This window comes from Sapajus apella, unplaced genomic scaffold (assembly GCF_009761245.1).
Source record: "Sapajus apella isolate SASKATOON/1434 unplaced genomic scaffold, GSC_monkey_1.0 scaffold40, whole genome shotgun sequence".
Taxonomy (NCBI): Eukaryota; Metazoa; Chordata; class Mammalia; order Primates; family Cebidae; genus Sapajus; species Sapajus apella.
Window position 1 is genome coordinate 11,578,873 of NW_022436980.1, and position 13,079 is coordinate 11,591,951.

Genomic DNA, 13,079 nt, shown 5'->3' on the forward strand with positions numbered 1-13,079 from the left:
ACTGGTGATTTGTATATTTTCCTTGGAGAAATATTTATTCAAGTTCTTTGGTTTTTTTTTTTTTTTTTTGAGTTGAATTATTTTCATTGTCGTTGCTGTGTTTGAGGAGTTCTCTCTATTTTGGATATCACTTATCAGATATGTGATTTGCCGTTGCAGTTTTTCATTCTGTGGATTGCCATTTGTCTATTTTTCCTTTTCTTGCTATGGCTTTGGTATCATATGTTTTACAAAGGGTTGCCAAATCTAATGGTGCCTTGTGATTTTTAGGAGTTTTCTAGTTTAAGATCTTACATGTAGGTTGTGGATTCATTTTGAGTTAATTTTTGCAAATGGTGTTATGTAAGAGTCCAATTTTATTCTTTCACATGTAGATACCCAATTTTCTCCATACCATTTGTTGAAAAGACTGTTTCTCTGCCTTTTCTTCATTGAATGGTTGTGGTACCCTTGTCAAAAAATAATTTGACCATATTTGATTATGTGAGAATTTATTTATGGACTCTGTATCCATTGGTCTATATGTCTGTCTTCATGTCAGTGCCAACTCTTTAGATTTCTGTAGCTTTAGTGAGTTTCGAAGTTAGGAAGTATGAGTTCTCCAGCTTTATTATTCTTTTTCAGGGTTGTTTTGGGTATTTAGGATCTTTCTATATTTCCTGTGAATTTTAGGATTGGTTTTTCTATATCCACAAAAAATGGTCATTGGAATTTTCATAAGGATTGCATTAAATCTGTAGATTGCTTTTGGTAGTAATGACCTTAATACTGTTAAGTTAAACTTCCAGTCCATAATCATGAGATTTCTTTCCATTTATTTACATCGTTTTAAATTTCTTTAAGAAATGTTTTACAGTTTACATTGTACAAGTTTTTCACCTCCTTGATTAATTCCTAAGTTGTCTTTTTGATAATATTGTAAATGGAATTGTCTTATAATTTTTCTTCTTTGATAGCTCATTGTTAGTGTATAGAAATAAAACTGATCTTTGTGTGTTGACTTCGTGTCCTACTTTGTTGAATTTTTTATTAGTTCTAACAGTTTTTTTTTTTTTAATTGCATGGAATATTTAGGGCATTCTACGTATACAAGATTATATCAACTGTATACAGAGATTATTTTTTTTTTTTTTTTTGTGTGTGGGTTTTTTTTTTTTTTTTTTTTTTTTTTTTTTGCCTTATCACTCTGGCTAGGACTTCCAGTACTATTTTGAATAGAAGTGGTAAGAACGGGCATCTTTGCCTTGTCTCTTACGTTAGAGAAAACGTTCAGTCTTTTACCATTGAGTTCAATATTCTCTATGGATTTTTCACATATTGCTTTTCTTATGTTGAAGTTTCTTTCTGTCCTAATTTGTTGAGTGTTTTCATCATGAAAGAATGTTTAATTATATCACAGGCCTTCTCAAGATGAGTTGAGATGATCATGCAGTTTTTTTCTTTATTCTCTTAATGTGATCTATTACATTGATTTTTGTATATTCATAATGAATAAATTCCACTTGGTCATGAAGTATAGTCTTTTGAATATGCTTTTTAATTCAGTTTGCTAGTATTTTGTTGTGAACTTTTGCATTATTGTCAAAAGTAATATTGGTCTGTAGTTTTCTTTTTCTAGTAGTGCCAAAGAGATAGGATAATGCCAGCTTAATGAGTTAAGGAGGAATGTTTTCTCCTTTTCAATTTTTAAAAAAAGCTTGGGAAAGATCGATGTTGTTTCTTTTTTAAATGTTTGGTAGCAGTCACTGAGGAAGCCATCAGTTCCAGGACTTTTCTTTGTAGGGAGATTTTTTTTGGTACTGATTCAATCTCCATACTAGTTGTAGACCTATTCAGATTTTTTATTTCTTCATGGTTTAGTCTTGGTAGGTATTATGTTTCTAGGAATTTGCCCATTTAATCTAAGTTATCCAATTTTTGGTGTATAATTGTTCAGAGTACTTTAATAATCCTTTTTATTTCTAAGAATTTGTAGTAATGTCCCCACTGTCATTTTTTATTAATTTGGACCTTCTCCCTTTTTGTCTTAGTTCATCTAGCTAAAGGTTTGTCAGTTTTGTTTCTCTTTTTGAAGAACTGATTTTTGATTTTGTTGATTTTCTGTATTATTTTTCTATTCTCTATTTGATTTCTCTCTGCTCTAATCTTTATGCCCTTTTTTTCTCCTGGCTTTGAGTTTAGTTTGTTCTTTATTTTCTTGTTCTAGTTGTAAAGTTAGGTTTTTGATTTGAGTTCTAATTTTTTAAATATAGGCATTTGTAGAAGCTATAAATTTCCCCCATTGCACTGTTTATGCTGTATCCTGTACGTTTTGGTGTGTTGTGTTTTTGTTTTCATCTCTCAATATTTTTTAATTTCCCTGTGATTTTTTTTTTTTTTTTTTTTGAAACAGAGTCTTGTTCTGTTGCCCAGGCTGGGGTGCAGTGGCATGATCTTGATTCACTGCAACCTCCACCTCTTGGATTCAAGTAATTCTCATGCCTCAGCCTCCCAAGTAGCTGGGATTACAGGTGTGTGCCACCACACCTGGCTAATTTTTGTATTTTTAGTAGAGACAGGGTTTTACCATGTTGATCAGGCTAGTCTCAAACTCCTGATCTTAGGTGATCCACCCACCTCAGCCTCCATAGTGCTGGAATTATAGGTGTGAGCCACTATGCCCAGCTTTTTCTTTTCTTTTCTTTTTTCTTTTTCTTTAAATTCTTTGAGTGTCTTTGAGACAGTCATTTTAAAGTCTTTGTCTAGTAGATCTGCCATCAGTTTTTTTTCAGGCACAATTTCTGTGGATTCATTCTTTTGCTTGGAATGTGCCATATTTTCCTGTTTCTTTGTATGATTTGTGATTTTTCTTTTGTTAAAAACTGGACAGTTAAATCTAACAGTGTTGTACTTCTGGAAATCAGAGCCTTCCTTCTCTAAGACTTGCTGTTTTTTTGGTGTGTGTTTGTTTGTTTAAATTGTAGGCTCTCTCTGTGTAGATCAGCCTGAGGTTTTCTTGGGTTTTTCTGAGCCTGTGCTCTTCTCTGGACATGTGCAGTGACTTCCTAATTTCCTCTATCCATGTAGCAGCTTTTGGATGCACTGGTCTTCAGTATCTGGTTTCCATAAGGTGAAAAAGAGACAAATGAAAGGAGGGAAAAAAGACACTAGCCCCTTAAATCCCCTGGAAGTCACTCCAGCTAGAGGGGGTGGGGTGGGGGGGACTTACAACCATGAGGGAGAGGCATAACAAAAATGGCCTTTACCTCTTCATCTACACTTATGTGATCATAACCAGCCATCAGTGATCAGAGCAGGGGTCCCCATTATTTGGAGGACAGGGTCTTTTTTCTCCCCACTGTAATTTTCAGCAAGCTGTGTGAAAGATCTTAGGAACATGGAATGTCGGATGGGTGGGTAGCTACTAATGGCTAAGAGCTGAAATCACTGAAATTAACTGCAATTTACTATTGATCCCTTCCCCTGGAAGTTGCATGCCTTCAGTAGACTCCCGAGTTCCCAAATAGTAGTTACATTAGATTCTGCCAGTACAGTTTTTGTCTAGGTGGTGAAAGCATCTGATGCTTCCTACTCTGTCATCTTCCCAGAATCCTCCAGGCTTTATAGTTTTTAGTGTGCCTTTACATTTATTCTTTGTGATAAATTTGTGAGGCAGGTTGCAGCAGTCAGTCATTTGATAGATAAGAAAGCTTCGTGGCTTGCCCACAATTATACAACTAATATATGACAGAGCCAGCTCTAAAAAAATCTATGTTTCTTTTAACCTGCAGCACCCTCTGCTTTGATATAATAAGACTAAAGAGTTAATGTAGAAATCAGAAAAGTAGGCTGGGCATGGTGACTCACACCTGTAATTCTAACACTTTGGGAGGCTGAGGCAGGTGAATCACTTGAGGTCAGGAGTTCAAGACCAACCTGGCCAACATGGTGGAACCCTGTTTCTACTAAAAATACTAAAATTAGCTGGACACGATGATGCACACCTGCAATCCCAGCTACCCAGGAGGCTGAGGCATGAGAATTGCTTGAAACCAGGAGGCGGAGGTTGCAGTGAGCCAATATCGTGCCACTGTGCTCCAGCCTGGAAAGAGTGAGACTCTGTCTTTAACCAAAAAAAAAAAGGAAAAAGAAAAGAAAGAAAAACCAGAGAAGCAAAACTTCATCAACACTTCTAGATACCAGGGAGTAGTACATCAGGATCTAGGGTACAGAGAAGAGGAGTGTGAGATTAACTGAGACTGTTCCGCTGTGAACAAGCCTATGTGAACCTACCCTCAAAAGCTGAGGAAGCTGAGAGGCCAAAGAAAGAGGCTGACAAGTCCAGTTTCTTAGAAGTAAACATTAAATAGGGACCAAGAACAAAAGCCATATCTTAGGCTATGGTGAGACAAGAATGGTGGATCCCTGTGTCATTAACCCCCAGACCCAGGACTTAAAAACCAAGGGGAAGAATGTGTAGGACAATTGAAGTTGACCCCTCAGTGAACCAAGAATGCTATGTGAATCTACCTAAGGGCAGGTTTTGTGGTCAAGGTTGTTTTAACCTGAGGGCATGATTTACAGTAACAGTAGATAAAGTAGAAATTTTAGAGGCATTTCCAGAACAGGGGTTAATCACAAGTCAGCATAACAGATTAGTATTTATGATGGAGTTACTTGATTATCCTCAAAAACCAGATACTGGGCCAAGAGAAGAAACTGAAAGTCGGAATTAAAAGCCCCAAAAGCGAAACCCAAAGGAAAATTTGGAGTGAGAGCAGCTGGGGATTTTGCAAGGAGACCAGAGGGCAAACCTGGGAATTTGTGAGGTCTGCTTAGCCAAGCCCAATTGTGAGGACCCTTTTGAAAGCTGAGTTCTTTCTCTGCTGGTCTCTAAGGGCCGTAGCACCCCGGGCCAAAATTTTAACAGGAATAATAAGGTGTTAGGTCATTTATTTGCATTTTTCATGGATTACATAGTCATATGTTAAGGTTGTTATAAGGTTGGCTCTGTGATTAGTGGTTATCATATTGGACAATACAGTCAAACATGGATTCTTTTTTTTTTAATTTAATTACTATATGCACATGTAAAGGTATTCAAAGTGTTAAGAAAAATAAAAAGCGAACAGTAAAAGTATTTTCCCTTGCCTTCCTCTCCACCTCTTTTTTTGCTCTAAAGATATCCACTATTAAAAATTTCTTTTTCATGCATTCAGGAAAAGAAAAGTATGTGCAATACAATTTTATATGGATATGCTTTTCATAAGTTACATAAAATGATTATGCTGGGGATCCTCTTATAAATATATATTTAAATTTAAACTCTAACTTGGAGGTCTTGATGCAACACTACATTTAGCTCTACTTCCTCCTTTTTAAAGGTTGCCCACTGTTCCATTTTTGGGGAACAGAATTTGCCAGTTTTTTATTCATACACTTTTACATTATCTCCAGCTTTTTACTATTTGAGCAATACTATAATACATGTGGCAACTTACGCATGTGTGTAGGGATAATTCCTACCAGTATAACTGCCGGATCAAAGGGTAAGAATAAAGCTTCTTAAAGATGGCTCTCTAACAGTCCTGCATGATAAGTAGTGTTTCCAAGCAAAGAGGAAACACACAATTTGGGGATAGGATGGGGCATAAACAATAAAGACTAGAGAGAAAAGGAACCAGGTATAAAATGAAAATGAAAAAAAAAAAAAAAAACACCTCTGGCTGTGAGATAAGAAAGATAAATATTTGTATCAATAATTTTAAGAGTGCCCTTTAAAGTTTAATCAGTACAGTCTTCCCTGGGAATGCTTAAGGACGATTCTTTAAATGTCAATATGTTTTACTGCGTAAACATACAACTTTTAAAATACAGGCTATTGTCTTTAGTTTTATTATAAAGATATTGCAGATTTACTGCATATAATTTGGAAAATGCAAAAAGACTAGAGTAGAAAATAGTTTTTCAGTCATCATATTACTATTCAGAGACAACCAATATTGATATTTTAATCTCTATTCCTGTATCTGTATTAATATTTACACAGTTGAGATCATATCATATATACAAACTTTCCTTTGCCAATTGTTTTGATTTTAATAATTTTTTCATTATTCTTTGCCTTTTTTTTTTTTTAAAGATAATAGAAATCTAACAATGTTTTGGAATGAATTTGGATACCAGAATGACATCAACATAGAGAGACCCTTAAATTCTATTCAGTTTCAAAGAAGACAAGCCATGGGTATCCCATTCATCATACAATGTGGTGAGTGTTGAATTCCATTCTAATTACCAAATATTAAGATTTCTTAAATATGCAGGTCATTGTGTTAAGAAATGAGGGATGAGAGAGACAAAGGTGAGTAAGACATTTTGCTTCCAAGGAGGCTACAGTCTAGAAGAAAGTTGTAAAGGTGAAAATAGTCGTAGTACAGGGGAAAATAAGGTAGATGATATAAAAGAGACAAAGAATTATTTGAGAATTCAAAGAAAAGGATCGGGGAGTAGAGGCAAGACTTCTTGATGGAGTAGCATTTGTGATAGTCTTTAAAATAGTTTCAGGCTGGGCACGGTAGCTCATGCCTATAATCCCAGTACCTTGGGAGGCTGAGGTAGGTAGATTGATTGAGCCTAGGAGTTCGAGACCAGTCTACGCAACATGGCAAAACCCCGCCTCTACAAAAAATACAAAAATTAGCCAGGCATGGTGGTGCATACCTGTGGTCCCAGGTACTTGAGAGGCTGAGGTGGGAGGATCGCTTGAGCCTGGGAGATTGAGGCCATGGTGAGCTGTGATTGTGCCGTTGTACTCCACACTGGGAAACAGAGTGAGACCCTGTCTTAAAAATAAATAAATAAATAAATGAAAATAGAATTTTGATAGGCAGAGATGAAGAGTGGGAAATATGAATTAATATCAGGTGTACACTTCAGCTAAAATGTTTGTGAAAGAATAATAGCCATCTTTCTATTTTTAATATGTAACACTGTTTAACACATAGTAGGAATTTAGTAACTGACAACTGAGTGACTGAACAATGAATAAATAAGACAAACACATTAGGTTGGGTAAACATTTAGAGATTCCTGGATGTCAGGATAAGGTTTTACTTTGATAAGCAAGGAGGAGATACTGGAATTCTTTCAATAGAAGGAATAGGAGGATAATTACATTCAACACTTATTGATTTGTTTTCTACCCACTACACAAAGGGGTATGGAATTAAAGACAGTGTCTGATATCTGCAGTATCTAATAACAGTTTAGTGGAGAAAACAGACAAGCAGACAAGAAGACACTCTACAGTGTGTAAAGCTCTATAGAAGCATTTATACAGCTCTCAGGGAGCACCTCTTTAACCTTTTGCCTGGGACTATTCCAAAGAGGTCAGGGGTAATTTGTAGTTAAGGTTGTTCTGGCAGCTCAGTGAAGGAGGACTTGGTGAAACACTAGAACAGGAGACTGTTGTTGTAATCTAGGATCCAGGTGAGGAATTGTTTTAAGTGTCTGAATGAAGGTATGGCAGTGAGAGTTAAGAGAATCATACATGACAGATATTTAGAAGGTATAATTGAGGAAATTGATGACAGTATGTGACAGTCTGTCACATGCTAATAATAATGGATAACAATTACTGTGATTTTGATTTGTACCAGGCACTGTTAGAATCCAATCTCCAGTACCCAAGAGCTATACAAAATTGGGCAAATTGTTTAACTTCTTTAAGTCTCAGCTTCTTCTTTTCTGAAATGAGATTAGTATTTGTAGCTCCATGATAGAGCTTTAAGAATAATGTGAATTAATAAGTATAAAGTTTACTAAGTGCTAAGGAGGATAGTGTCTAGCAGTGTTGGCTTTTATGATGATGATGAGGAGAAGGAGGAGGATGTCATTTCATTCTCAGTAACTTTTAGATACATACTAATACAATATTAATCTCTTTTTATAGATAATGATACCGAAATATAAGAAGTTAAATAATTTGTCCAAGATCATAGAGGTGATAAGAGGTGGAGCTGTTCAAATTCTTAACCTTTGTGAATACTGACTGCCTCTGCCTTAGATGGAAGAGACAAGTGTTAACCTATGAGCTGTTAGCAGTGTGTCTAGAGGGAATTCAGGATGAAATCTAAGCACAGCCTGGAGAGAGAAGTGTGCCTTCATCCCAAAGGCAAGGAAGGACAGTAAAGGAAAATGGGTGAAGAAATCAGAAACTATGAACTGGTGAGAGGAATAAGAACAGAAGAAAGTACAGAAGAAAACATGTATATGTTTCAGCAACCTTGACATTCTTTCCTTCCTCCCTTCCTTCCTTCTTTTCCTCCCTCCCTTCTTCGTTCCCTCCTTGCCTCCTTCCTTTGGTCGGTCCTTCCTTTTTTCCCTCCTTCCTTCCTTTTACCCTTCCTTCCTTTTTCCCTTCCTTCCTTCCTTCTTGCTTTATTTTATCTTAATTTTATACTAGTTGAGACCATGATTTTCCTTCTTATGTTAACCATGTAGTTGGAGACAGAAAGTGGTGTTATCAGCAGATAGATAATAGGTCAGAGAAAATGGGAGAGTCAAGTCACTGAAATTCTTAATTTGGTTTTAGAAGAGGTGAAGTGGGATCTATTATTTATGGTAATTTTGGCTGAAAGTAGCAGAAACTAACTGGAGGGAACTGAGACAGTAATCACAATAACTTGTTGGTGGGGTCCTGAAGTAGCTTATAGAACCCTAGAATAGATGTGCCATCAAGAATAATGGTATATGAAGGATTCACTTGTCTTTGGATTGAGAGTTACTTCATACTTTTGCTATGTGCAAACTGACATCTTACTATGATAGATTCATTTCTTATTGTGATCTCTTTTCTGTGTCATTTTGTTTTGATTGTCAGATCTTTGTCTTAAATGGAGAGTCTTGCCTTCCTCTACTCATTATCAGGAGAAAGAATTTTTTGACATTTGGATTTGTGCTAATAATCCTAACCTCTTGGAAAACAGGTAGTTTTTGATTATTTTCTAACATTCTTTGTCCATTTTTAATTTCCTAAGTTCAGATGTATGAACCTTGAAAATGTCAATCTATAATATAGATTTTAGCTTAGTATCTGGTATCTCTTCAAACTCTTTCTGACCCCCTGCTACCTGTGCAAAGATTATTTCATTGGTGTGCTTTTCCATCAAATAAAAGAGATCTGGGTGTAACTATCTGAAGACGTTGGCGTGTGCAGCTCTGCATTTCCACCGGTAGGAGACCACAACCTGGTACTTAAGAGTTCTTCCTTCCAGTTCATTTTCACACAACAAATGGCCTTATTGTACAGGAATGTTACTCAGAGGGTGTCATTTAATTTTGTCTCTTCTACCCGTAAGAACAGTGCCACTTGTGATGAGTGGCTAGATAAATTTAGCTGTGTTGACAGAAAACTGATAGACCTGAAAAGCCTAAAATGCAAAAATGTTTTCTTATGTTTATAATTTCCTTAAGTCCTTGATTCTTTAAATATATGACATGATATTAACCATCTGTGTTTTATTTTCACTGAAAAGACTGTGACAAAAATATGCTTAAAGTGGCAGCAAGAGATTTAAGGGACATGTAAAGAAAAATTGATTAAAAGGGCAGTTAATTGAGATTTGGCACTTTCCTCATGGGAGCTCATTAACAGTGACGTAGATATGACCATTCCCAGGGAGGGTGAAGAAATTAATCTGATGACCGTGCTCAGTCCTTTGATTCAAAATGGTAGGATAGGCCATCTATACCTTGAAAATATGCCATGAAATAAATTATTGTTAGGCAAAACCCCTGACATATATGCCATTGGGTTTGGATAGAATCACTTAAAATAAGTGTATCAAAGTGATGACAAGCATAGTTATTTATTAGGGAATAATCTATGAGTAGAGGGACAGAGTAATGGGATGAAAAGTATCATTGTCTGTATTTACAGAAATACAGTTTTTTGTCAGTAGTTAATTGCCAATTGTCAGCAAGGATGATGTCAATGGACAGCATTTGAATGAACAATGTGTAACTAGAACTCGGACTGGAAGCATAATAACTTTCTCTTACTTTGCAATTACATTTGCTGTCTCATTCCATTTCTATAAAAGGCCTGTGAACTTTCCCCATTTTCAGAGAAGAAAATAGAGTGGCTAAGAAAGGATTAGTGACTTGCCCAGAATTCTTCATTACAGCTGAAGGTGGATGCCAAGTTGCCGATTCAAAACCTGTACTCCTCCTGCCTTACCACATTGTCTGTTGGAAGGCACCCTTTTCCGTTTCAGGAAGCCTGGTATCATTCAGATACTTTTTAGTGGACAAAATACATCTTACAAATGATAGTCTTCAGTAACCTGGACAGGGTAAAGTGGAGCCACTCTTTTTTCAAATGATTGGAGCCTGATTTTGTTTTCCACTTTAAGCACAGAGGGAGGCTATACATTTTTGACACAATACCTGAGAAATAGCTATCAGTAAGCTTCCATTACATTCATACTATGCACTTATCTGCATTGAAAACAGGGATTACCAGCAGAGTAAAAATGATGCCTATTACTTGGCTGAACCAAAAATGTCTGAATTTTGAAAAGGATGTTGAAAAATATGTATTATATTGCACATTAAACTCTAATTCATTTCCAAACATCTTTAAATGAAGACAGTTGAATAAATTGCCTTCTAATAAAATGGTTGAGGTTTCCCTCTTCAGAATAAAAACTTAATGTTGCCACAGGTTCTTTTCTGAAATAAAGTAGAAACCTATATAGATGCCACCCCACAGATGTCTTCAAATCAACACTGCAGGTTGCTGGATATATAGAAGGTGTCCCTAGGATTTGCTTATCTAGCACCTTTCTTTGAAAATAACAATAATAACAAACACCATATGTGGGTGGAATTAAGTGTTTTTTCACAGTAGTACCTGAATTTGATCGTAGTTCCTCTTTTCCGTCGGTATGGGGTGAGAAAAATATATGCCGCAGCCCTGCAAAACAGAAATGGTGGGTCTGATCTGCCTCACTTTTCCCTCCCTGTTCCAGATGGGAGAAAGTCCTCTCTCAATCTTCAGCCTCCTCCTCCCTTGCCTAGACTAACACCCCTGTATTTTCTGTGGACTTCTGTCCCTTCCTCCTCTTTTTGGGAGCTCAGTGGAACTCATCCCCTCTCCACCCCCAATCAATAATAGAAAACTCCTTGACCTAGAGTGGGCTTAAAGAACTAACCTCAGCATCTTATGGCACTACTAAATGTTCCCCACCATGCCCTGGATCAAAGCTATGCCCAGCGGGAGTTGAACTTCTTGTCTGTATCAAGCTTTGATACCAAATTGAACAAAATAATATCTCACTTTTTCAGCAGTTTGGCTGACTCAGTTTCCCAGTACATAGCCACAAAAGCAAAAATAAGGAAAAAAATGGCCTCAAACCTTCCAAACCATATGCTTTGAGGGTTATTAGTATTTTTTTTTTGTAATTATAACAAGAGATGTGCTCATCCGTAGCCTGTTTATTGTCCATTTACAAATCATTCTACGTTATTATATATTTACTAACCCACAAGTTATTAGAACAGCACATCTGTAAGGCTGGGAAGCAGAGTGGCTGCCAGAAGCAGATACCCTTACGGCAGTAGAGCACTTGGCAGGATGCTGCAGTCAGGACCAATGGGCGATTTGCGGAAGGGGCTCTATGCAGCTCAGGACCTCCGAGGCTATTGCTGAATCCTACATCACATCACGTAGTCACTGGTCTTCACAGTGATCCTGGGTCATCAAACAGATAATCCATGTGTTTCAGAGGCATAATTATTTGCTATATTTTAAAGAGGCGTATGTATTTCTCTACCAAGTTTTCAGGGGGGGGTGGGAAATGACAGTGATGAGATAAGCTCAGTGATCTAAAATAATTTTTGCAAATGGCTTCATTTCATGATAATGTAGAATAAATGAAGCATTCGCAATGTAATTGACACTTTCCCGTCCTCGTAAATATGTGCCACTGTCCACGTTTTTTATTAAACTGTTTTCCATGCAAATTGGAGATTTAAGGTCATTTGTTACCTAAAGCCATCAATACAATGCTTTTCCTTTGTATTTGAATTTTGGATATGTGACATAAAGAGTAACTTCTCCTAGAAGCACATCATCTTTTAGAGACAGTAAATAGTTTTGTATTTCCTCTTGATGTTAATCTTGTACTTGTTGATTCTGAAGTTGTCATCAGATAGAACGTCTACCTTCCATTCCCCTGGGTGCCATGAGCACAGTATCACCATCAAAAAATGAGAAAGAGAAGCAGCTTAGAGAGTCAGTCCTAAAGTATCAAAATAGACTGGCAGAACAACAGCCACAGGTGAGTTGTTATTAATTCCTCCCCAATTCTGCTGTGATTCTTGAGCTGTTGGTTTCATATGTGCAAATTGTCTAAAGCGGTTTACACAATAAAATGTGTATACTCTTTTTGCTGTCCTTTTTGAGATCTTTTAATTTTGGATCTAAGACCTGTTCTAAAGAATGAGTACAGAGGAGGGAGGAGAACTTTGTAAAAAAAATACCGTATAATGATATCTAAGCCCCTCTACACAACAATGCATGTCAGAAATAGAGACATTTATTTCCTTTCCACTCCACAGCTGCACATAGAGCCCAAGTCAGCTAGCATGTCCAAGATCATGTGGTCAAGGTGTAACAGAAGTTTGTATAACTCCAAAGGATAGACTGTTTCTGTTTCATTACCCTTTTTCCCTGAGGGAGGGTTTTAAGGTAAAGAGTTCTTTTAAAAAGCGTTAACCTATTAATTTAGAAAGTCAAAGTCATATTTAATTGTTAAGAAAATTCAATAAATAAAACATTACCATCAATCAACATAGGTAACCATGACAATTTCAAGTGTAAGAAAGTGTGGCATGTAGAAAAATTATTTTATTTTCTTGACTAATAATTAAATCTCTATAGATTTAGCACGTAAATTCATCATTTTTAATTGTGTGCCTGTCAGCTTTCTCAAATAGCACTTGTTGCATATGTCTAAATGTGTGAACACTTCTATAGATGTCAGGAAATAAAATGCTTATTAAAATAGAAAATTCAATGATGAAGTGGGAGC

The 13,079-nt window shown here is 36.4% G+C and overlaps 1 protein-coding gene across 1 annotated transcript in view; it reads left to right on the forward strand.

The window, feature by feature from the left end:
- Nucleotides 1-13,079, forward strand: part of MORC1 (MORC family CW-type zinc finger 1) — a 167,758-nt gene that overhangs the window by 83,305 nt on the left and 71,374 nt on the right. Inside the window, 3 exon segments of the mRNA XM_032298919.1 lie at nt 6,122-6,250; nt 8,864-8,969; nt 12,188-12,326. Coding sequence (XP_032154810.1) covers nt 6,122-6,250; nt 8,864-8,969; nt 12,188-12,326 — 374 coding nt within the window.